Consider the following 27,096-nt stretch of genomic DNA (forward strand, 5'->3'; position numbering starts at 1 on the left):
GCGTACCGGGTAGCGTCCCGGTAAGCGTAACAAGGGGAAAACCAAGAGAAACAGTAAAAAAAAAATTAAGGGAATAGATTTCCAGCAAACTTGGCAAAATTGTAGGGACTGTTTGTTTGATGTGCCTTTGCAAGGCCTCAAGATATGTGCACGTGTGGATTTTGTCTAATTAAGGTTAAACAAATATATATATCTGTAAGCGTGCTCCTGCGCGCTTACGTTACGGGTTTTGTTTGCGCTGCAGAGCCGATACGTCACGGTTATGCGACGCGTCATGAGGCGTCTCACGTGGCTACGTGATACGTCACGTAATAAAGAATATATTTTACAGCTATAGATATTAGCTTTTAAAAAAACCAATGAAATTCACTGAAAAAACCATAGGTTATAGACCATATATAGTTAGGAATTTGCATTTACTGACCATGTCATGAATGATGTAATATGTGACATCATCAGCAGTGGATTGCGGGTGCGCGATATATAGTTAGTTCAACTAACTATATATGGAATTTCATTGGTTTTATGTCAATAAAATGTCCAGCTAACTATATATGGTCCCTAACCTATGTTTTTTTCAGTATATATATATATATATATATATATATATATATATATATATATATAAAGAATGGTTTTCCTATACACTAGTCTAGTAGCCAAATTAATTATTTTACATTAAGTTTTTAGCTTAGACTTAGTTAAATCTTGTAGCATAACGTCTGACACAAAACTGGGATGTGTTCTCTATTCTAACCCCAGAGGCAGATTTACTCCAATTTTAAGACTTAACAGGTTCTACTTCAGGGATGTTGTGAACGTTCAAGATTTCCATACAATCAATTGGTAAATCCAAATGTCCGTACTGTGCGATTTTAGGAGTCGTACAGTCAAATTCAAAGACTGTAGCTTCGGCTGTTGAACCGGGCACTGAAGTCTAGTAAGGAATTTGGTTTGTATGGTAACCTGCAGCGTTCTATGGATAGTTGAATACCACCATTGCCTTAGCCAGTATGGCTCTTTGAGTCATTTTGTTTATGACCTGCAAAACTAAACTATCACTGTTGATGCAAGTGGGATAGGGAGAAAAGCATTAACCATTAGTGTCGACCAGTTGATCAAAACAGCATTGCCCACTGATGCCCTTGAAGCAATGTCTCTCCATTTTTTGTTGAGCTGTTGCAAAGAACTATTGAAGGGGTTCCACATACTCTGAAGATGTTTCTACGCAGTCTAGGTCCCATTCATGATTTTCCTCTTTATGTCAACAGGGGTTTCAAACTCACGCCTCCCTGTTTGTCCGCATTTTGATTTTTCTCACTTTCAGTGAAGGGAGGCAGGCCTGCGAGCCAGCTAGACCTCCATCAGCTCCAGATTGTTGATGTGGCAAGCAGAGTCACTGTCTAACCAAAGTCCCAGAACAGCCAGATAATCTAGGTGCGTTCCCCATCCTGAAAGTGAGGCATCCATTGAATTTTCAACATTATCTTCTTTAGAAAAGGTACCCAAATAGCAAGTTTCTGCCTGTTGCACCACCATGCAAGCAATTGTTCTGCAAAAGGAGACAGGTAGTTTGTGATTCCACTTTTCTTTTTTGTGATCACTTATCTACCAGACATTACAACATTGGTCTCATATGCAGCCTTCGGGACTATGTAGATGCATGATACTACTGAAACTAGAAGACAGAAGATTTGCCAAGCTGTCATTGTTGGTATTCTGTAGTGTCTAGTATTTGGATATACACTTCCTTCAAATGGTACCTATGTTTTCTGTCATAGAAAGGACAGACACTGTACAGGTCTTGAAACTGAGTTTTCTAGGTTGTCTTAGGCTACATTTAAACAGGCTATGTACCTTTATAAGCCAGGCATCCAAAAAAGGGAAAGACAAATAATCCTTTCCATTTTAGATGGGTTCCTACTACCGCACCCTGCATTTTGAAACAGCACATGGAGTGGACTTTGAGCCCAACAGTAGTTCTGTGTATTAATAGGGATTGCTCCTTACCACAAACCTGAGATATAGTCTGTGGTGACTTCCTGCAGAAATGCAAAAGTAAGCATCTTTTAGATCTATTGCACACATCCAATCCTCCTTTCAGTGAGGACAGATTTGGTGTAAGGCATGCATTATGAACATTTCATTTTCTGATGGAAAAAATCTGAGCGTCTTCTTTTCCTGGGCTTTCTTTTGTATTAGAAATTATTTCAAGTAAAGTCCTTGGCGACTGTATGGTACCAGCTCTACTGCATGCTTTTCTAGTGGCACTAGCATTTACGTTCCTCAAGATAAAAATCTGATGTTTTACAGTTGGTTTTGGAGGAACTGGAGGTGGGACAGCCTTGAATTGTATCTAGTATCCCTTACTTCTGATGTTGAACACCTATTTGTCCATTGTTATCAGAGTTCAATGCTCCTCTGTGGGCGGGCTGGTCAGTCAGTTTCTATTCCTAAAGGAGCCTTTTCCTCTGGAATGTGACATTTATGGAGGAGTGGTCTTTGATTTCAAGTACTTCCTCTGCTATTGCGGTCTTTGGCCATATCGTTAGAGTGAGATTAGAGAGGGGATTGAATCCTTTAATGGAAGCACTTTCTCCATTTGCTTGGACTGGTGCTTGAAGATGGTTTTCTGTTCTTCCAAGCACACTGCATTTGTGTATCCACTTCGCTCTTCATGTGCAGCATTTCTTACACCTTAGGCTTCCGAAATTATGCTGATCCTAAATAAGACTGGTTAGCAATCTTAAATTTGGCTTCAAGGTGGGCAGTCCAAACCAGTATGATCTCCTCAGGGACACAGCATTGCTGCAGCTCATTGCGGAATGTTCTCGAATCCACAGCTGCACTTATAACGTGGTTAGACACCAGGGCGCCTCCACTGACTAACTCTAAACAGTTTATCGACTTTCTACCCAACGGATACAGGACTCTCACATTCCCTACCAAATCACTCTAATACCTACCAGGAAGCACGGCATTATTTACCTTTTTTATTAATGGGTGAAAGCATCGTAGCACATTTCTCAGCCAGTATCATCCGGTCTCGTACTTTTCCTCTCTGGAGGGGAAATTAACTCCAGTGATGACTCACAGATGTTATTACAATAACAGAGTCCACTTTCAGAAATTCCGGGTCTTGTTGTGACAGCCTTTACCTTTTCAAACGATGAAGTGTTGCCACTTTTACTGCCACCAGTGTAATAAACTTCTCTTCAGCTATATCCAGCAGCCCTAGAACTAAAGATAGCAGTGGATTGGTCTATCGAATGATCATCACTGATGGCGGACTAATCTCCATTTTAATATGTAATTTTGCAGTTCGCCTAGAGAGCACTGAAATGTGAATGTCGTCCACCGGTGATACACAGCACATTAAGTTAGCTAGAGATATCTGAGCGAATGATGACTGCATACCATCTGAGTCTGAACACAGGAATCTTGGCATTAAAAAAGTTTTATGTCTTTGTCTTTTCAAGAGTGCTTGGTGATGTCACAACTCCTTGATAATCCTGGGGATTTTTGAGATGGCATACTTTTGTAAAGGTGACTTAAGTTGTCCTTAACACAGCCTTTCGAGAAGATAGCATAAGTGGTTCCAGAGGGGTTTGTACATGGTCCTCATAAAAAATGAGCAGCCTTAATGGAAACAAAGGTAGAGATGCTAATCTGGGGAAATAAACTGTCCTACTCTGAAAAGAAAGCCTCGTAGTACTCTCCTCTTAGGTTCTTCCTCGTTAATGGTGATATGGAGGAAGATGAAAAAAACTGATGTTATTTTGGGTAAGGTTAGTTACTGAGCAGGTATCTTTGTTGAAAGTAGAATCGATGTCAATGGCACCGACTGGAGTCAAGGTGATGCAGTAGAGAACATAGTCTCTGGAGACAGGGACAAGGTCAATTGAGAGTTCTTTGTCATAGTTGAATGTGTCAGAGGATTGGCGGTCACTGACAGCCAAGCAGTTCTGGTCGGCATTGTTCTCGAGAGCCTTTTTGACATAAAAGAGTTGCGAAGCACGTTTTGAGACGATGTGCCAATGATCCATCCTTCAACAGTGAGCACGAGGTTACTCTAGGAGGCAACTGGCAGTATAATGCCCTACGGGAAGGAGATCCTCCCAGTCTCATAAATAGACAGGCTGCATTTTCACCCTCATGTAGACAGACTTTAAACAGTTTTGAATTTCAGATACTGCATTGCAGTAAAAAAAATAAAAAAAAAAAACATTTTGAAATCATACAATCCACATTCAGGAAAAGAACAATTGTTACTTACCTGTAAACTGTGGTTCTCCAATATTGGTGTCTTTCATAGATTCACATGCTTGAATAATTCCCCGTCGAAGTGTGAGTCCCACGGTACATATCCATGTCATTATAATAGTCCACATTCCAGCCAATCAGGCTGCAGCACCCTCTAGAACCTTCTCCTCAGAAGCTCAAGCCCTCAGATTTTCGTAGCACCAAAGTGACCAAGAGTGCATGAGGAGAGGAAGGGTGGGTCGCATGTGAATCTATGAAAGACATAACTTTTGTTCTTCTCCAGTATTAAAGTGTCTTTCATAGATTCACATGCTTGAATAAGAATAGAAAGCAGTACGCCAACACATGAGTCATAAAAGGCAATAAGAACAAATGCAAGCAAATAAATGCACATATGAACATTGCATATATAGGAAAGAACCTTTTATGAAAGGAGGCGGGAAGCAACAGAGGCTCACCTTCATCTGAAGAGATTTCGTAGCACCGCTTGAAACACAGCAGTGTCTGCAGCGTAAGCTGCCTCCAGACAGTAGTGCCTCAAACGTGTGCCTGCTGGACCACGTTGCCTCCCTGCAGATTTGATATAGAGGCACTGCAGCAAAGAGGGCGGTAGAGGATGCAACTGCCCTCGTCGAGTGCGCTCGCACCTGAGCAGAATGAGGCTTGCCAGCCCGTTGATGGCAAAAGGAGATGGCAGAAGAAATCCATTGAGTTATGGATTGTTTAGTGACCGGATGTCCCTTGCGCATCCGTCCATAGGCCACAAAGAGCTGGTCTGATTTACGAAAGGCAGCAGTGCGTTGGACGTAGAATTTAAGGCAGCGCTTCAAGTCCAAAGAATGAAGAGACCGGGAGACTGAGGGTCTGGGGAAAAAAGTCTGGAGAATGACAGGTTCATTAAGGTGGAAGTCAGAAGGAACCTTAGGATTAAATGTAGGATTCGTACGAAGTGTAACAGCATCCCTTGAGAATTGAAAAAAGGAGACTGAATGGTGAAAGCTTGGATGTCGCTCACTCGCCTGGAGGATGTAAGTGCGAGGAGGAGGGCAACTTTCCAAGTAAGGAATTTTAATTCCGCTGAATGAATAGGCTCGAAAGGAGGTCAGAGGAGCTGTGATAAGACCAGATTCAAACGCCAAGCAGGTGGTGGACGCCGGATAGGTGGAAACATCCGGAACAGGCCCTTAAAGAACTGACAAATGATCCGAGAGGAGTACAGTGACGTGGAACCGTCGTGGCGAAAGCGGGAAATCGCAGCCAGGAAGACTTTAAGAGTGGAATGCGAAAGTCCAGAATTTGCCAAAAGGAGGAAAAAAGGCAGGATTTGCTCAGGTGTGGCGAGCAGAGGATCGACCTTCTCCTTGTGGCACCAGACACAAAACCGTTTCCATTTCAGTTTATTGGTCTTGACTGTGGAAGGAGCGCGTGCATGAACAAGAACTTCTCTGCACTCAGGAGCAATAGTCAGATGTGCAAATTCATTGTGCTCAGGTTCTAAGCGTGAAGCTGGAGAGACGCCGGATCCGGATGGCAAATCTGGCCCTGGCTCATGGTGAGAAGATGAGGCAGGGGACGAAGAAGAATCGGATCGCACTGGGAAAACAGTAGAAGATTCGTGAACCACGGGCGACGTGGCCACTTGAGCGCAATCAAGAGGATGTGACACAGCTGAAGTCTCATCTTGCGTAGTAGGCATGGAATCCGAGGGATCGGCGGAAAAGCGTAAACGAATTTGTTCGACCAGTTGATTGAAAACGCATTCCCGCTCGATCCGCTGTTGGGATGCAGACTTGCAAAGCGTAGGCATTTGCGGTTGAGTGGAGTCGCAAACAGATCCAGCTCCGGCTGGTCCCACAAGCGAAACACATACTCCAGAGTCGGTTGATGGGAGTTCCCACTCGTGATTGTCCGTAGCCGATCTGCTGAGAGAGTCGGCAAGGGCGTTGGAGGCACCCGGCACGTGAACTGCTGTTAGCTGGACACAATGATGAATCGCACATTCCCAGATTTGTTGTGCCTGTCTGGATAGCAGAAGAGATCTCGTACCTCCTTGCTTGTTGAGGTAGTGCATACTGGTGGTGTTGTCCGTACGCACCAGCAGCGACTTCCCTTCCACCAGTAGCCGGAAAGATTTCAGGGCAAGGAAGATAGCAAAGAGTTCCAGGCGATTTATGTGCCACGTGCATTGAACTGGCGTCCATTTGCCCTTGACTGACAACTCTTCGATGTGTGCACCCCAACCCTCTAAGGAAGCGTCTGTCGTAAGGGTAAGCAATGGGGTCTGCGTCCTGGAACGGCCGCCCAGTTGTAATGTTTGGAAGGTGAGCCCACCATTCCAATGCGCCCTCAATGCGGGGGGGGGGGGGTCAGGCAGACTTTGTCGTTGAACGACCCTGAGACTTGCCGCCATTGTTTGTCCAATTCCTCTTTGAGGACTCGCATGTGTAGCCTGCAATTGGGGATCAGCTGTATGCAGGACGATGCCATGCCTAGAAAAGATTTTAACATCCGGACAGAAGCGGACCTTCTTGAGCGTCGAAGAGCCACCATCTTGACAATGTGATCTTGTCGTTCCTGCGAAACAAACACCTGCGCCAGACGAGAGTCAATTAATGCCCCCAGAAAGATACTTTGCTGTGCTGGACGGACATGTGATTTCTCGTGATTGATGGACAGACCCAAGGCGTGAAATACGGATAGGCAAGTCTGAGTGTGTTGTCTTGCTGCAAGAAAGGTTTGAGCCTTTATCAGGCAGTCATCCAAATAAGGGTAGAACTGTATGCCCTGTAATCGTAGAAAAGCCGCAACCGGAGCCATGATCTTTGTGAAGACTCTCGGAGCGGAACGAAGGCCGAAAGGTAAAACTGTGAATTGGAAGTGTTTCGATCCCACTGTGAAGCGAAGGTACTTCCTGTGTCTGATGGATTGGCACATGAAAGTATGCATCTTGGAGGTCGATTGTGGAGAGGAACTTTCCGGGATTCAGGAACTGTAAAATTTCCAGCAAGGTCAGCATACGAAATGTTTGGGATTTGATGAACTTGTTGAGGGCTCCGAGGTCTAAGATAGGGCGCCACTCTCCTGATTTTTTCCCGATAAGGAAAAAGCGGGAATAAAAGCCCTTGTCTTGTTGGAAGCGAAGAACCACTTCGACAGCCCCTTTCTTTATCATAACTGCGACTTGCACAAACAGTTCCTTCTAATGTGCTGGTGGAAGGCCAAAGGGTGGGAAGAAATTTGAGAAATTCGAGAGCGTGGCCCTTTAAGATGACATCCAAGACCCAACGATCTGAAGTTATTTTTGACCAATTGTAGAAGTGTTGGGAGATTCGCCCTCCAATTTTCCGAGCAGGAGAACACTTGACTCGTGGAAAGTCACTTTTTTTTTTTGAGGTGGCACCTCCTCTGTAGGTGTTTTTCCGTCGATAAGGCCCGGAATCGGATTGCCTATTCTGATTTTTGATAGGAGTAGCGCTGCTTGTTTTCACCATAGGAGCGGTACTGGGAGGAGCCACGAAAATTGGAGGAAGTACCTCTGCCACGTGCTCCACGAAAGGGCCGCTTCCGGTACTGGAGAGAACCCAGGGCACGAGCAGTGTCCGTGTCTTTCTTGATGGACTCTAAGGCGTCGTCCACATGCTTGCCGAAGAGGGACTCTCCATCAAAAGGCAAGACGAGCACTCTTGCCTGCACTTCAGGCCGAAAAGCCGTAGCCTTAAGCCAGCCCTGCCTCCGTAAGACTGCAGCACCTGCGAGCTGCCTGAAACCCGTAGAAGAAATATCAATTGCACAGTCTATAATTTCAGCTGAGATTTTCTCTCCCTCTTGCACGATCTTAAGGGCTTCGGCCCTGGAGGAGCCTGGAAGCAGGTCAACCAAAGCCGCGATCTGAGACCACATCTGACGGTCATATCGTCCGAGGATGGCCAAGGAGTTTGCCGCCCTGACCGTCGTGGCAGCCATAGTGGTGAATTTCTGTCCAATGGTATCCAGGCGGCGACCCTTCTGATCCAGTGGCGAAGTTAACGGAGTTGCCGGGTTACGCGACCGCTTTTGGGCGGCTTGCGTAATGACTGAGTCAGCTTTTGGTTGTGACACAAGACATGCCGGTGAATCCGCAGGCGCCTTATACTTTGTCAAGGCGCGGAAGCACGGCCGGGATGGAGTTAGGCAGTTCCATTAGTTTAAGTCCCTCCTGCCATATAAAGTCAATTATTGGGATAGTATGTACTTGCTTCAGAGGTTGATACTTGAAGTCATAAAGGAAAATTCTTGTTGCTTGACGTCCAAGGGCAAATGAACACGCTTCGCAGCTCTCACCATCAAGTTGTGGAAACCCCCAATGTCCACTGGAGGAGAAGCCAGGGGAGAAGTAGGAGGAAGAGACGGGATCTGGGCCAGATAGTTGTTTCAATCTGCAAGGACAGCGTCGTCGTCCTGGTCCGTATCATTGCAGACATCATCGTCAGTATCTGGATCAGGAAGAACTGGTGATTTTGGCTGAGCAACTGTAAATGGCTCCTGTGTTGGGAGGAGGCGGAGCAGGAGAATTTTGCGCAGAAGGTGGGAAACGACGATTATAATCGTCTAACGTGCTGAAGGTGTGATATCAAAGACACCGGTATTTGTGCCATAGGAACCTCGTGGTCAACATCCAGCTGATCGTGAACTGGGAAGAGTGAACCCCTGTCTTCATTGTCCTCAGTCATAGTCCTGATATTTTATATTGAGCTCCGAAGGACTTGCAGCAGGACGAAAGGTGTCATCAACATAAGACCCATCCGAAGATTCCTCTTCTGCAGATGCAAAGAGTTCAGCAGGGGCGTCAGAACCACCTTGAAGAGTACTCAAAACCAGTGGAGCGGGACGTTTAACAAGAGAAGCTGTCACCACAGTAAAGGTTGTTGCAGTTGCCAGAGAATAGTGTCCCGTCGACGAGCTCGTGGTCGAAACCGTCGTCGAGGGATTCACCAATGTAGAACAAGGCGTCGACGAAGAAGCGGAAGCCGCCGACGGAGCCAGGACTTTTCCCGTCAACAAGGTCTTCTCTTAGTCGTCGCCGGAGCAGTCGACGAGGAGGTGGTCGTCGACGAGGAACTCTACGTCGACGAGGCTACCGTCGACGAAGGTGGTACCGTCGACGAGCGGCGCGTCGATGAAGCAGTCGTCGACGAATGCTTCTTTGGCAAGGTCGTCAACGAGACGGATTTCTTCACCGTCGACGAGATCTTCACAATGGAGGATAAGGGCCTAACCTCTTGGCTCGTCGTCGATGATGCGGACGTTGTCGTCGTCATCTTCGTCGACATAGAGCATGTCGTCGTCATCGTAGGCTCAACGTCGACGGATTTTGTAGTCGTCGACGGGCGCGTCGACTAGCTGGCACTCGTTTTGGACAACGAGGGCACAGAATGGGACTGCGACACCAGAGAACCAGGTCCCGTAGGCGTAGAGGCCGGCAGATCCCTTGGTCAGACAGACCTTGGAGCATCCACCAACTTCTTCCTTTTTAAAAAAGGAGAAGGCATCCTCATGGAACGGGCGAAGTTTTCCAAAAGCAGAACAAGGCCTGCATAAGATTTCTTTTTTGAAGACATTGTAGAAGAAGATGAAAAGGTTTGAAGATTGAACTGAGCAGAGCTCAGGGAGACTCCCTTCACACAACGTGCGGTAGAAAATCTGAGGGCTTGAGCTTCTGAGGAGAAGGTTCTAGAGGGTGCTGCAGGCTGATTGGCTAGGATGTGGACTATTATAATGACATGGATATGTTACTAAAGTGAATTCTCCCTTTAGGCTTCTATGGGCCTATATTGTTTTATGGTACTTTAAAATTTCTTATTTATATCTATATCTATCTATCTATCTATCTATCTATCTATCTATCTATCTATATCTATATAGATATATCTATATAGATATATCTATATATCTCTAATATATATATATCTATATATCTCTAATAGATATATATATAGATATATATATAGATATATATATATATATATATATATATATATATCTATATATATATCTATATATCTATATATCTATATCTATCTATCTATCTATATCTATATATAACGAAACCGTTATTCACGAATCCTTCTTCCTCAGAAAAGAATAACGCCGAGTAAGCCCAAATTTCGTGATAATTCTTCAGTGATTTATTTGTGCAAGTTGTTGCCAGCCATCCGCCATGACGCGTTTCGCCTCCAAAACGAGGCTTGATCCCATGACGTGCCAGTGAAACAGACAAGGGTATAAATATTCCAAATAGGGGCATGACATATAAGGCTTCATTTAAAGTGAACAGTGCATATTTAGGTCATTCCACCTTATTTTGAATTACTACTACTTTATGTACCGTGGGACTCCCACTTCGACGACGGGGAATTATTCAAGCATGTGAATCTATGAAAGACACCCTAATACTGGAGAACTATTGCCATGGATAGGCTACATAACATGAACAGATGGATAAAAGCACTTTCTGCTGTTAATTTCATGGATAAAAAAAAAAAAAAATAGAAAAACATATTCCAGGGTACATGCATGTAGTGGGGAACTGGCCTAATTTTTATGATTATTAATGAAGATCCTACGATATAGAAGCAATTTTTATGGATAAAAAATAAATCTGGGTAGACTAGAAATACATATCCTTGGCTCAATCATCTGGAGGTCTTATACATACACTTATACCGTTGGTGCCAACACACCAAGTGCCACAGACCTGTGAAGTCACAGACCTCTTTACCCCATATCTAGACCTCCTGGAAAGGGCTCAGTGTTCAATATAAGTACTAAGCTGAACTATTTAAAACCACAGTCACCACTAACATTTATTTGGAAACCGGTTACAGTGATGTCAGAACACATCTCAAACAGAACCTTGCAATCAATGGAGAGCACGGCCAACTTGTGGCAAGCTTCATGGGAGAGGAACGTAGACACCACTTAGGTATTTCTGACCGTTAACTCCTATGGTTGCTTTAAGGTCTATCAAAATGAAATTGCATGTAAATATTGCTCTCTTCTGCCATACTAAACAGAGGCGTTCAGGAATATATTTGGATTCACATGATCTTGACAACTTTAATACATTGAGGGGTCTAGTCAACTGATTTAACCCGAACTAGATAAAATCGAGGTAAGAGTGATTTAAAACAACAAACCAAAGGAAAGAAAATGGAATAAATCAATGTGTAGAAATGTGCACACATTCTTTTCCAACAGCATTTGTTGTACATTTGTTGTAGGTTGAAACAGAGCAGCACACAAAGCGAATCCTTACAAGGAGAACTTCATCACATATTGAAAAAAATACCCATCCTTCCTTCAATACCAAACCCACCTTTGCCAACTTCACTTCCTTTTCAGATCCTGTCACGGTGATCAGCCTGGTGAGGGCCAGCTTGCAGTCTCCAGGTTCACGGTCACAAACTATTTTAGCTCCTGAACTCTTACAAATGCTTTTCACTGTGTCTCCACCTCGACCTGCAACAGAGTGCATTTAACACAAATCACTCATATTTTCTCGAAGTCTCAACCATGTAACCCTCCTCAGAGTTTAACAACTAGGACTGATTCAAGCATGCAACTATGAAAGATCCAATGCTGGAGTACTAGGCTCACTGGTACGCAATCCTTTCCTACTCCATTTTGATATAGTCTAATTTTCATAAATGGTATAATAGAATAGCAATCTTAAACCAATCTTAGAAGTAGCAGAATTATGCAAGCACATGAAACAGGAAACCCTGACCAAGTATAACATCTGTGAAGGAGTTAAGAGTCTCCAAAGCATTTAGAAAAAAGTTGGCCCGATTACCAGTTGACGTTCCTGAAAATACAAGGAATGGGGACATTTCTCCGTAGAGCAGAGGTGGCCACTTTCACTTTGGGAAAGTGGGCCCTGTGCTGACCTGGATGAGTATGTGAACATTCTAAAAGCAGGTTATGATGCAAGATCATATCCACATGAACGATAACTTCTGCAAATAGCTCCAAAATTCACAAAGAGCGGTTTGTCTTTGCAGGGCTTTTGTATAGTCATAATAATGGTGGCACCTTTTAAAATTGAAGGTTTGAAGAGTCTTAGTGCTTTAAAAGAAGGACCCGAAAGAATCCAGTCATTTAGAAATAGAGTTACCCCAGATGAGAAAAAAAAAAGTCTGTAGTGTAGCAAACTGTTCAGTGCTCCTAAGAGCAAAGAGCTTGAAGGTGACTTATCCTCCTACCCAATTCTATAGCTACTAAATAGGCAAATGTACAATTAAAATGTTGAAGGTTCACTCAATGCACAGACACAAAGTGTATTATCATTAAAATAGAAAGGATTTTGTTCAAAGTCCATGGAGTTGATTTGGTTTCCTAATTGAGATACAGCCTTGAAACCCTTCTAGGAAATCCTAAATAAATGTAATTGTAAACATAAAATATGCTGGAGAAAGATATTACCGATAAGTTATAATGGAGGTCCAATCAACCTTACTGGAAGGAAAAAAAAACTTTAATTTAGCCAGGTAAAGAAGGTAAGCCAGTATACAGTTTCTTCCTAGCAAGTTATAAGGTCCACCTGCCCCACTAGACAATAAATGAAGAATCTTTCACCTGAGGGGTATGTTTATTTTTTGGAGGATTGATTGGTTTCCTTCATGAAAGAATCGCTCTCACCTGTGAAGTGGAAATGTTTTGTTATTGAACTACCAAAGAGTCAGAAAATCAAGATGGAAGGGATGGAAAATTTGGGTAAATGGCATAGTGAGAAGGCCTCACTTTGTTTAAGTGGAAAAGTGCAGGATAGCTGGGTCACATCGATTGGGTCAATCTGGAGGAGAGTGGATAATTTCATTTTGCCCGTCTTCGCTTGCTAATCACTGTTGGGAGCAAGGAAAGGAACAGAAAAAGCTCTGCCCAACTTCTAGTTAAAACAAGTTACTTACATGTACACTGTGGTTCTCCAGTATGGATATCCTTTATAGATTCGCATGCTTGAATTTCCCATTGTCATGGTGAAAGTCCTGCGGTAACAGTAATAAGTGTGAAAGTATTACCATTAGACTCCTTTGAAAAACACTAGCAGTTAGTAGCCAATTCACATTGATTTAATTTACCCAAACTTCAGCTAATCAGAACAGAGACCCCGAAGCAGGCATCCCCTGCAGAGTCTCTATACCTCGGATTTCTAGCACATGTGTAAATATAATGGAGGTATGCAATTGGTGAGCCCGAAAGGGGAGTAGGGAGGGTCTCATGTGTATCTATAAAAGAGATCAATACTGGATAACCACAGAGAACAGGTAAGTAACTTGTTTTTTTCTCCAGTAATTTCTTTTATATATTCACATGCTTTAAATGAGAATAGCAAGCAGTATCCAAAAGGCAAAGGCGGCGGGTAAGGCGAACCATCCCACTTAAAACGATGGTTGAAAGAAGAGATTGGAATTGCAGAAAATCAAAAGGCACTTAGCATTGCATTCATTCATTGAAATGAAAGTACAAAAATGATTAACTATAAAATATTATAACATCGAAAGAAAAGAAATTAGTAGGTGCATACCTTATGCGAACAGTCTTCGCAGGGCAGCCTGGCCGACTGCTACATCTGCCTTACTCCAGGCAGTAATATGTGAAGGTATGGACATTCGCCCATGCCGCTGCGCTGCAGATGTTGGGTAGAGAAACTCCGGCAAACAGGGCTGAGGACGCTGCCACCTTCCGAGTTGAGTGAGCCTTCACTTTTGCGTCTAGCGGACACCCAGCCTTCTCATGACAGAATATTATAGTTGAGGAGACCCAGCGAGCTATTCTAGCCTGCGTTAAGGCCTGACTTTTTCTGGGAGCAGAGAAAGAAATGAGCAACAGAGTAGATTTACGGAAAGCCTTTGTCCTTCGCCAGTAGAATTTAAAACATTTAATGTCCAGCAAGTGTAAAGCTCTCTGCAGGCAAAAGACTGGAAAACAAATTATGGTAGAATCACTGGTTCGTGGAGATGAAATGCTGCAGGCACCTTGGGAACGAAAAAAGGATTGGTCTGTAGGACTACTTGGTCGTCAAGCAACTTCTGTAGTACTTAAAATTCTGGACCTGTGTTATAAACATAATCGTATCATGACTATTTTTATATCAGAAGACCGAGAATGACTAGTACACCATGTACAAGCATTTTCGTCATTCAAGTGACGATTTCACCTTGAAATCGTAGTTTTCGTCCTAAACCCTTGGGTTCCATTTTGTGTACGGCAGCCATTTTGAGAGTTGCCCTCACATAGGCCAATGAACTAAGGCCAAACACTGTTCCTGAAGGACACGTACACCTTCTTTGACTTCTCTTTGACCTGGGCAAGCTGACTCCACTGCCCAAGGCCAAACCTGTTCGGTCAGTTCCTCTCCCAGTGGCCGAACGAGATAGCATCAAGGCACAACATGCCATAAACCTTTCATCACACACAAACCAAGCCTAATCTTGCACACACCTGTCCCTGTTTCCTACTTTATGACTTGCTTTACGAGGAGGAGGTGCCCGTTTTTATTGGGGGTTCACCGATATCTGATGAAAATGTTGGGCCTTGCCGGGTAATTTGTTGTGGGCTGGACGAACTGAAATATGGGCTTGTCATCATGACTCTGCTTTTTCTTTGTAGTGAAAATATGTGAATGTCAACTGTAAACCTGAGAATGTTTGCCTGAAGCGTAATATTTTGTATAAAAAGAGAAGGCTGGCTTTGTAAGATTGAGCAGTCTCCTGAGAATATACACCGTGTTGTACTTCTAGGATACCTGTTACTTGGTTGCAGCCAATAAATTCGATCTTTGACTTCACCTAGAAGACTGAGTTTCTGTGGTCTAATCAGGAAGAATCCAAAGTCTTAGGGTGTACCCTGACACCGCTGGGTTACCGGTTCAGTACCGGTTCTGAAAAACCCAGTACTTCAGTTGTCGCCCAAGTGGGGCGATACCAGCGGTACCGGTGCAAGCCAGAGGTTCGTGAGGAGCTTCGTGTGAAAATTCTGGAGGAAGGCTGCCACTTCATCGACCCCTGCATGTCGACGTGGTCCGAAAGTCTTTGCTGCGAGGTTCTCCGCTTCCCGACGGATACAAAGGACTGCTGCCCTGGCTATCGCCCTGATTTGGACCCTTGATGTTTGGTAGAGCGAAACGATAGACGAGTCTTCTGGTGACGTCATCGATACCTCAGTTAAGTATAAGTGGAGCGTCTCCCAGTCCTTAGTTTTGGGTATCCCCTTGGGATCTTTGATTTGGAACTTGCAAGTGCCAAAGCCGAAGGACTCGTGTATTCACGAGAATATCGTATTCGATAATTCTTTGAAGTTTGAAGCAAGACTAGTGAGCGAAGATGCCTGGTCTTAGCAGACTTGGAAATTTTTTTGTCTTGGTTGTAATAGGGATTCCCAATTGGAGGACTCGTGTCCGGTTCCTCCGATTGGAACTCCAACATATGAACTTTATGTGAAACATGGAGTAGGGCCCCATCACATATAACGAAGTGTGGCTCAAATACACCAGAAAAGATGGTGTTTTAAAATGGCCCCAATATGGTAGCTTTGACACTGAGGTTTTAGATAATCGAGATTAAACTTTTCAAAAAGAAAGCCCGGCCGGCGATGTTTGACTCTTTCCGCCTATGGCGTAAGGAAGCCAAACAGAGAGAAATTAAATTAGAGAAGAAAAATAAGAGAGAAAGGGGTATCTCGATAATGCAAGCTGCTATGCAGTATAAAGACAACGAAGAGGAACAGATGAGCGAGCAGTTGCATAGGCAACGTAAAATGGGAATCGATAAATGTTATCCGGTTTTGCCGCCTCTTCAGCAAGATGCAGCAAAAGATCTTGAAAAAGACCCCCTAATGTCGCATTTATTGAGTTCGCCAACCCCTTATGCGCAGAATGCTACGGCACCTCCGCAGCCTTTAGCTGCGCAACCTTTAGTCGTATTGCCTCCTGGTCCTCCACAGCCACCAGCTGCTCTTCAGTTGGCCACTACTCTTCCGGTGCAGTCTCCTCAAGGGCCGCCGCCTTTGACATCTGCTCTGCCTTTACTTCCTACAACTTTGACCACTATATCGACTCCCACTCCTGGTATTCCTTCTGACACTGCCTCTGCATCTGCCTTGCCTCCCCCTGCTTTTCCGCTTGTCTTTTCATCGAATTCTCCCTCTGTTCGACAAAGAGTGACTAGCACGGTCACTAGCCTTCTATATCCCTTCTTTGGGGCAACAAGCATGACCCCCACCTCAGAGCATACACAGTTGCGTAGCCAACTGCCTGATTCTAGGGAGAAGGACACGCTGAATTATTTGGCGCATAAATGGGTTACTGAACCAACGAGATATGAATTAGAATCGGTTATGGATGTCTTCCATCAGTGGGAAGCACCGAAACAGAGATACGTTTTTGAGCAAATGTGTACTTTCCTGAGTGAGGATTTAGCGGAAAATGATTTGGAGCCCAATCCACCTGAGTTATGTCATATACGGTTCGAGTTTGGAAAAGGCCCAATTGTGGGTTCAGATGTTAAGAAAGCAGTTGCGACGTTGTCGTTGAGAAGTGAGGGTGTTTCTCGGTCATTGTTTGAGTCTGATTCCTCTGTTAAAAAGAAGGTAAGACAGTACCCAATGAGAGAAGTACCTCCAGTATGGAAGGAAGAAGTAGCGGCTGGTCCAAATAATGTTCCCCCAGCTATACCGGCACACTTTCAGCATGTTTGGGTACATGTTCCTTGGAAGCGAGCTGAAGTATTGGCCCTTAAGCAGACATTGCCTGATCCTCGTAAGAATCCTGCAGGGTATTACAAGGAATCGTCACAGACTGCAGGTTCTTGCATTATGAATTTAGCCGACATAGACATGTTGTTTGGAAATGTTGTTCCACAGCCTTTATGGGGAAAGATTCGTCATGCGGATCATGATCAAGAGTTAGGTGACTCATGGGCTAATATTGCTGCTGCAGATGCCCGACAAATTGGTGGTGCTAAACCAGAGCCTTTAGTAGCAGATCTCCCTGGTAGGATCATTAATTACATGAAGACTTTAATGCCTGCGATGCGTGTGAATTGGGATAAATTGTCTGCGTGTAAGCAGAAGAAAGATGAAACGGTGTCTGATTTCTTCACCAGGTTTGAAGAAACATTTATCGACCACAGTGGTCAAGATTTGAGTACAGAAGGTGGTCAACGGTTGTTCGTTGTCAAGTTCGTGCACAATTTGCTTCCCGAGTTGTGTAAGAAATTGAAAGATTCAGAAAGTTTGTGGGCTGTATCCTCTTCTGCACAGATATTGGCTACTTCACAGTATTATGAAAATAGAGATAAAGATGAGAAATATAGAGCAGACAAGAAAACGAAAGAGTTAAAAACGAAGATCCTTTTACAGCAGGCGTACCCGCCTCGTGATGTTCAGAGTAACTATCAGCAACCTCAGCAGTTTCAGAGAGACACGCAAAGGACCGAATATCCTCAACAACGTTTTCCTGTAGGCCCTAATCAGTGTGCATATTGTAAAGAGGAGGGTCATTTTAAAAGTAGTTGTCCTGCTTTATTACAGCGCATGAATGGTGTTTCCAGCGCAAGAGGTCGAGGTATTTCACAAGCACCTAGAGGTAGAGGACGTGGAAATTTCCCCCAGAACGCCCGTTCCTTTCCACCTCAAAATTCAATGAACAGGTTTGATCAGCAGAATAACGCGTCCGGTAGGACAGCTCAGTACTATGCTGATGACTACTATGCAGAGGATGAGCACATGGAAGGTAATGATTGCTAGGACAGCCGTAGACAAAGAGAGGGAGTTGTTTCAGTTCCAGTAGATCAGAGTGGACCTTATGTTGAGGTGATTACATCAGGTGTGTCAGAGCCTTTTCTGTTGGATACTGGTGCTACAAAGAGCTCTATTATGCACTCTAAACTCCCTGGCGCACCTTTGTCTGGCGAAACGAATGTTTCAGTAGGTTTTTCTGGCGCCCCGGTTAGAAACCCAGTTTCTAGTCCTATGTCCCTTTCTGTTGGACCTTGTGAATTTGAAGCACCCCTTATTCTGACGACAGGTTGTGGTGAAAACTTGTTAGGATTGGACTTGTTGAAAAGATTGTATGCGACGTTATATTGTTCTCCTTCAGGAGTACAACTTACACTGGGTAAGAAAGTGATTTCTTCAATGTATTTGTCAAAGGACAAACTTCCAACAGAATTGTCATCTCTCCCTAATATCCTTTGGGCTACTGGTCTTAATGATGTAGGTCTTTTGGAAATACCGCCATATGTTGCAACATTGAAAGCCAATGTTAAAATGCCACGTATTCCACAATACAAAATCTCTAGTGAAGGTGAGAAAGCGTTGCTAGCGATCATTTATGATTTGATTGAAAAAGATGTAATTGAAGCGACACGAGGCAACGTTTGCAATAGTCCTGTTCTGCCTGTCTTGAAGCGTACTGATCCTTCCCAGCCACCTGTTTACAGATTCGTGATTTATCTTAGAGAGGTCAATAAAATAGTTGTGCCACAATTTCCAGTTGTTCCTGATATCACTGCCCTATTGACTATGATTCCAGCTTCCGCGACATGGTTTTCGGTGATTGACTTGAAGAATGCTTTCTTCAGCATCCCGATTGCCGAGGAGAGTAGGGATATTTTCGGCTTCAGTTTAGGAGGTCGAAGCTTCCGCTTTAAACGCGCTCCCCAGGGCTACTGTGAAAGTCCATCGATATATAGTCAAGCCTTAAAAACACAGCTTGATACGATTGTTTTACCTGATGGTGCTACCCTTGTCCAGTACGTCGACGATTTACTTGTCGCTGCAGATACTGAGGAAATATGTATAGAAGCCACGTTGTCATTGATGCGTCATTTGTGTGATTTGCATCACAAAGTGTCTCTCTCAAAATTGCAATATTGTCAACAAGAAGTGACCTACTTAGGTCATCTCTTATCGAAGGAGGGAAGGAAACTGACCCCAGAAAGAATTCAGGCAATAGCAAAGTTGAGTGTGCCAAGAACGCAGAGAGAAGTGCGCGCTTTCCTAGGCATTACATCATATTGCAGGCAATGGATACCAAATTTTTCCTTGCTGGCCAAACCTTTGGTGGCATTAACTTGTAAAGATACACCGAATCCCGTCCCATGGTCTGAAGAGTGTCAAACGTTTTTCCGAATTGCGTGATGCATTATGTTCGGCTCCTGTGTTGGGTACCCCCGACTACAGTAAGCCCTTTACATTGTATGTCCATGAGAAAGAAGGTTGTGCATTGTCAGTGTTGACACAGTTGTTCGGAGACAAGCAGCGTCCATGTGCGTATTTTTCGTCGACTTTGGACCCGGTAGCTAAAGCATTGCCAAGTTGTTTAAGAGCCACAGCAGCAGCAGCTGTTTCTATTCGACAGTCTGCTGGTTTAGTGATGAATAATACATTGATTGTGATGGTTCCACATGCAGTGGACACATTGTTAAACAGGACCAAGACACAGCACTTAACTAGTGCTCGATTGTCAGGTTACGAGTTGACACTGTTAGCGAGTCATGTACACATAAAAAGATGCAACACGCTTAATCCAGCTACGTTGTTGCCAATTGTAGCAGAGCTAGATGCTTCTGAAAAGCATGATTGTTTTCTCAGAACAGAAGAAGAAACGAAAGGGAGAATAGACCTCCAAGATACTCCTCTTGTAAAGTGTGATGGTACATTATGGGTGGATGGTTCATGCTTCAGGCTTCCGAATGGTGATACAACTGCGGCATATGCTGTCACAACTTTGCATACGATCGTTGAAGCTGCACGTATCCCACATAATTCAGCTCAAGCAGCAGAGTTGATTGCACTTACACGAGCGTGTGTGTTGTCGAAAGGAATGAAAGTGACCATATATACCGACAGCCAGTATGCATTTGGTGTGGCTCACAGTTGGACGATTGTGGAAAGAACGTGGGTTCCTGACTTCGCATGGAGCTAAGATTCAGCATGGTCAGTTGGTGAATGAGCTTCTTGAATCACTTACTTTGCCCTTGCATGTTGCGATTGTGAAATGTAGCACACACAAAAAGATGACTGATGATGTTGGTCGTGGAAATGCATTTGCTGACGAAATCGCAAAAGAAACAGCAAGGAATGTGATGAGTCGAATGTATGTTGCAGGCCCAGCAAGATGGATTGGTGACGTGGGAATGTGTGAAGACACGATAGAGAGTGTGAAGTCTATTCAAGCTGAAGCTAGAGAGGAAGAGTGGAGTACATGGAGAGAGATTAAGGGGAAAATGGATGCGAATGGTTGTTGGGTTGAATTGTCAGAGCATCAGAGATGGTTGTTACCCAATGCGTATGTGCTTGCAGTTGTTGCAATGGCTCATGGAATGGCTCACATCAGTGTGAAAGGGATTTGTAAGTTGTTGGCTCCAGTATGGCAAAATGCTGGAATTCCCAAGTGTGCAGAGAATGTGGTCAAGAATTGCATGGTGTGTCTGAAACACAATCCTGGTAGGGGAACCCCAACTCCAGCTGGTCATTTTGCGCCTCCAACGTATCCGTTCGAGGTTTTGCAGCTAGATTTCATCCACATGGAGAGGTGCAACAATCTGAAATACGTACTCGTTGTGGTTTGTGCCTTTTCAAGATGGATAAAAGCGTACCCCCTAAAAGACAACACTGCCCTATCTACAGCTAAAGCCCTCGTGAAAGAGTTCTTCCCTAGATTTGGAATGCCGAGAATGGTCTGGAGTGACAATGGGAGTAAATTTGTGGGTCGAGTGATGAAGAAAGTATGTGAAGGGCTAGGCATCCAACAGAAATTCCACGCTGCCAATCACCCCCAATCAGCTGGACTGGTAGAATGCTATAATGGCACGCTTAAGCTTAAACTGGCCACAATTCAAGCGAGCTCTGGTCTTAAATGGTCTGACGCTCTGCCTTTGGCACTCCTATCAACAAGAATGACTGTGCATTCACGAGTGGGACTTAGTCCATACGAAATAGTTTTCGGCCGCCCGGCCAACATATGGGGAGTGCCAAGGCCCACAAAATTTAGTGAAATCGAACACCCAGTTTTGCTTGACTATTTGTACAAATTGACGGCTAAATTGCGTGTTTTACACCAACAGGTTCACGATACTCTGCCTCAAGCCTCTGAAGCTCCAGGTCATCACATCGATCCTGGGTGCTGGTGAAAAATTTTCAGCGCACAAAGAATGACCAGCCCAGGTGGACCGGCCCTCACCTAGTACTTCTCTCAACAAGATCAGCCGTTCGAGTAGAAGGGAAGAAGCACTGGATCCACGGTGTACATTGCAAGAGGGTGCCTTTGCCTCTGCCGTATGACCAGTGGGTCCAGGAGGGTGTCCCTGACTCAGAGACTGAAACTGTGCCTCGTTTTTCACCTTTCAGTGATGCACGTATAAAAGGAACAATTTCTGAGAAAGAAAGTGACACTCTTGCAAGCAGCTGTGCCACCGTCAATTCGATTGGACACCACAGAACCTGAACTCCTTTTCCGGGACCAGACAATACCGGGAAAACAACGATATAATCTGAGGCCGAGAACTATGGACAAATAAAGATATTCCTTTTCTTTGCTATTTTTGAAAGTGCAGCTCTCCCATCTGAGAAACTTTTTTTATTTTTGTTTTTCGAACCACCATCCGGGTTCCGCTGTAGGGTCGCGGTTGCCCAAAGTCTTTGGGGTGCAGCTGAATACGTTAGGTCGACAGTTCTGGTTGGTCTAAGGGAGTTGCCCTGGACTGACAGAAGCATTCCTTAGCATAGAACACCCAACCATCGTGAGCAGCATATTAGAGAGGATGGAGTTTTTCGAGATGGAGAGACCTGCCAAGGAAATGAACTTTAAAAGCAGAATATGTAAAATGATGACCAAGAAAAACTTTTTGATATTGTGCACTCTCATGTTATTCAGTATAATGATATTTTTAATAGGATATGTTTTATTCTTTTTTCGAATGACATTTGCACCCACTACATCGCCCATACCTCCTCCTTCTACTGTTTCCCCACACTCTTTTCAACCCCTTCCTGAACATGAATCCACTAGGAGATTAGAGTTTATTAATAACTCCTTCGTTCAGCTTTTGCACCAACACCAAATAGTAATGAACACGACTAACTGTTGGGTGTGTGGTCTTATGCCTCACACAACGGATAAAGGTATTCCCTATCTGGTCCTGCCATTCAGCCACATTGGTTCTGTGTGGGCATACAGAACAATGTTCATCTACGCACATGAAATCTATCCCCTACGTTCTGTAACAAACAATCCTAAGAATAGTGCTCTAGTTAAGGGTATAGTAGACATGATTAAGGAAGATATCTCCTACGAGACTATCCCGAGAGATGACACTAGTATACATAGGATGGAACGTGACCGGATATGGAGCTACTCTGAGTGAGAAACAGCAAGCTAAGAGATCTTCCCCGATTTGGATTGTACCCCAGCAGGGTCACCTGCGTCTGCAAGGTACTGGCAAGAATCCCAGAGCTCAGTTAGGGAAGAGTATCTGTCTTGAAACGTATGTTTTTGCATCTCAGACTTCCCCTTCGTTTTTAGCAGCTAAGGGTACCTATTTCATCTGCCACGATAGAGCCTATACATGGTTGCCCCCTGACTTTTCGGGCACATGTTTTGTTTCGTTCCTGCTGCCTCCCACCTACACAGCTGCGGCAGATTACCATAAGACAAGGATAGTTAGAGGTGTCTTCAGTAAAGAGGACACTGCAGAACAAGAATTTGGAGAGTTCGTGAGGGGTTTTCTGCCGTTCTGGGGACCCATGGTTAACAGCAGGAAAATTAGGCAATTGACAAGGGTGGTTGAATCCACCGTAGTTGAAACTGCCGGTGCCCTTAGTAACATGACTGCTGAGCTCCAGTCGGATCGTCTTATGACCCTTCAGAACAGGGTCGCGTTAGACGTCATACTTGCAGACCGAGGTGGGGTATATAAATTGATCCAATCGAGTTGCTGTGTTTTCATTCCAGATAACGCTCCAACAGTGTACCAGGCCATCTCCAAACTGCATAAGATTTCTGAATCTATTCATGTGGATAAAGGAGATTGGTCATTTATGGGATTGTTCTGGGAACTGATATCCGCCTGGGGATGGAAAATTCTTATGGTCGTTGGGATGATTTTAGCCATTCTTTTCCTGTTCTGTCTGTGCGTGCAATGTGCTCCTGCAATATGTGGCCTATGTGCTACATCATGTGTAAGGAAACCTGTATCAAGGGACGAGCTAAGTAATAGGATGATGCTACAGCAACATCTCAATGACTTTAGGAATATAGACCTGGACTCAGATTAGCATGAGTATAGGTTATTGCCTATGTAAGGGCAAAAGGAGGGTTTGTAGTTCTTAAAATTCTGGACCAGTGTTATAAACCTAATCCTATCATGACGATTTTTATATCAGAAGACCGAGAATGACTAGTACACCATGTACAAGCATTTTTGTCATTCAAGTGACGATTTCACCTTGAAATCGTAGTTTTCGTCCTAAACCCTTGGGTTCCATTTTGTGTACGGCAGCCATTTTGTGAGTTGCCCTCACATAGGCCAATGAACTAAGGCCAAACACTGTTCCTGAAGGACACGTACACCTTCTTTGACTTCTTTGACCTGGGCAAGCTGACTCCACTGCCCAAGGCCAAACCTGTTCGGTCAGTTCCTCTCCCAGTGGCCAAACGAGATAGCATCAAGGCACAACATGCCATAAACCTTTCATCACACACAAACCAAGCCTAATCTTGCACACACCTGTCCCTGTTTCCTACTTTATGACTTGCTTTACGAGGAGGAGGTGCCAGTTTTTAATGGGGGTCCACCGATATCTGATGAAAATGTTGGGCCTTGCCGGGTAATTTTTGTTTGTGGGCTGGACGAACTGAAATATGGGCTTGTCATCATGACTGCTTTTTCTTTGTAGTGAAAATATGTGAATGGTCAACTGTAAACCTGAGAATGTTTGCCTGAAGCGTAATATTTTGTATAAAAAGAGAAGGCTGGCTTTGTAAGATTGAGCAGTCTCCTGAGAATATACACAGTGTTGTACTTCTAGGATACCTGTTACTTGGTTGCAGCCAATAAATTCGATCTTTGACTTCACCTAGAAGACTGAGTTTCTGTGTCTGAATCAGGAAGAATCCGAAGTCTTAGGGTGTACCCTGACACCGCTGGGTTACCGGCTCAGTACCGGTTCTGAAAAACCCAGTACTTCACTTCCGGTAAGTTTATGTTGTAGTAAAAGCCGGAGTCTCACTAATACGTCTAGCAGATGTAACAGCCAACAGAATTGCCACCTTCCACGAAAGGAATTTTAAGAGGCATTTGTGGCTCGGCTCGAAAGGAGACCTCATGAGCTGCGATAAGACCGTATTTAGCAGCCAGAGCACTGGAGGAGGCTTACCAGGTGGGTAAGCTCTGAATAGACCTTTCATAAACTCCTTCACAGGTCTGGTAAACCACAAGGATAATTGACCCGAACATAGTCTGTATCTGGAGTTGGACGCTAGGTGTAGCCTAGTCGATGAATAGCGAAGCCCTGATTTGGCGAGATGTAGAAGGCAGTGTAGCATCTCTTCAGGCTTAGTGGAGAAAGGATAATAAAATTGAGGAGCACCATCACCAGAATCTCTTCCATTTTGCTGAGTAGCACTTGAGTATAGAAGTAGCTCGGGCTTTCTGAAGTACCGACCTACATTCGGCATCAATTGTTAAAGCTCCAAATTCTGCGTGGTGAGGAGCCAGGATGACAAATGGGGAGAGTGAATCTGTGGCTGAACCACTTGGCCCAGGTTCAGCGAAAGGAGATCCTCTGTTGGCCAGAACGGAATTGGAGAGCACGCTAATAGGGGATGCAGCCTGGTGTACTAGTATTGCCACAGGCACACAGGATGATTAGGTTGAGCCAGCATTTGTAAATCTTTTAGGTGGGCTCCCCATCCCTCCATGTAAGAGCCTGTTGTCATCACCACCTTTGGTTTTGTCAGGAGGAAAGATAGAACCCAGAGAGGTTGTCTTTGACCATCCACCAGGACATTGCCGAGGTAATTTCTGTGGTTATCAAAATGATGTTGCAGAAAGAGCGCAAGCCCACTACGCTTAGAGCTACTCTTCAAGAAGCCTAATTTGTAAACCGTAATTTGGGATTATCGGGATGCAGGATGACATCATGCCTCGCATGGATTTGTAGGTCCTTACAGAAACACACACTTTTGAAGACCGTGACTGCTATCTGTTGTAGGCGTAAAATCCTTTTTTCTGTCAGAAAAGCTTTTGAAAGTATGATTGCTCCTAGAAACATTAGCGTCCTGGAAGGGATTAAAGACGATTTCTTCCTGTTAGGATCGAGACCTGGAGATTCTGGCCACCTGGAAGGATTGAGCTTTGACTAACCAGTCCAGGTAGGGAATGCCTTGTGACCGGACCGTCGGATGGAGGCTGCCATTGGCGCCATGCACATGGTGAAGACCCTGCATGCCGACTTCAGTCCGAAGGGAAGCACCTTTAATTGGTAATGGCACCCTGCCACCTTGAACCAGAGTAACCTTTGGAGCTTTGGATGTATGGGGATGTGAAAATATGCATCCAGAAGATCAAGGGAGGACATACATATCTCCTGTCTCCATGAGTAGCAAAATCTCCAGGAGAGAGAATCGTGAAGTGTTTATTTTTGATGAATTTGTTCAGTAACCTGAGGTACATTATTTGCCTCGATTTTCCTGTTCTTTTCTGGATTAGAAAGTTGGAGTAGAAGCCCAGTTTGCGCAGATTGTGCGGCACCTCTTCGATTGATTGTCTAGGGAGGAGTAATTGGATTTCTTTTTTGAGAACTAGAAGATGACGGTGTGATGTCTTCAGTGGAGGGAAATGTGGTCTGACCGTGCTGGAATAAGTCCATGAGCTGGAAGATATGTGCTTCAATTGATTAAAGAATTTTGATAAGGTTGAACCGAATTGTTATGGGACTGCGGTGACATGGGCCTGTGATTACTCATGGTCTCCTGTTGGTATCCTGAGACCTTCCTCCTGATGCTGCACCACATAGACATCCTGACGCTTTAGAATAAGCAGGCGTTGAGTTTGGTCGGTAAGCCAGAGTCAAATACTGAAATGATCACCTCTGCTGGTAATAGAGTTGAAAACGCTGATGCATTTGTGGTGAAGAGAGGTACTGTCCTCTTCCTCTGCCCCAAAAGAACAAAAATTTACTCTGCTGTAACTTCCCCTGCGATTTAGCTGTGTCAGTATCCGAATATGATTGACTGTAGTGCGTTATCAACAAGCTTTACAAAAAGATATTTCACCGAAAAACGGCATATCTAGCACTTAGGCCTGGCCTTCTGGGCAGAATGTTGTTGCCTTAAGCCAACCTCGTCACCTCAATACCGCTGCTCCAGCCATCTGCCTGAAGGTGTGTAGTGTGGGCAAGGCATGGTTTGCGCACATTGTGATGTTAGCATGGCTTATTAGAAGTTCAAACACCATTTTGCCTTTTGCACACGGCACTGCATATAGCTGTTTTTGTAAGTTAGGCTGCGCAAAAGTCTTCACATGAGACAGGCTTGTTTTCGACATCCCTAGACTTCCATCGTGACCCTAGTCTGCACAGTGAGTGCCCAAGCCTATCATAACAAGGTAGCTGTTCGAACTGATCGGCTAACGTCTTTAGACATAACACATAGCAGCTGCGAGCCAACTGAAATTCTGGCACCTTTATTATTGCACTGTTGCCATGATTTCAGAAACTTGGAAGATTTCCGTTTCCAGTGATGCAAATAGCTTTTGCTGATCCTGATGTGATTCACTACAGCTGATCTTAGAG

General features: G+C 44.3%; 1 protein-coding gene across 3 annotated transcripts in view; it reads right to left on the bottom strand.

The window, feature by feature from the left end:
- The window catches only part of TDRKH (tudor and KH domain containing), a 726,700-nt gene that overhangs the window by 474,055 nt on the left and 225,549 nt on the right, over nucleotides 1-27,096 (bottom strand). For all 3 annotated transcript variants that reach the window (XM_078671293.1, XM_078671292.1, XM_078671294.1), the window contains exon 5: nucleotides 11,618-11,760. In XM_078671293.1, coding sequence (XP_078527419.1) covers nucleotides 11,618-11,760 — 143 coding nt within the window. The remainder of the gene's footprint in view (nucleotides 1-11,617; nucleotides 11,761-27,096) is intronic.

This window comes from Lissotriton helveticus, chromosome 12 (genome assembly GCF_964261635.1).
Source record: "Lissotriton helveticus chromosome 12, aLisHel1.1, whole genome shotgun sequence".
In the NCBI taxonomy this organism is placed as follows: Eukaryota; Metazoa; Chordata; class Amphibia; order Caudata; family Salamandridae; genus Lissotriton; species Lissotriton helveticus.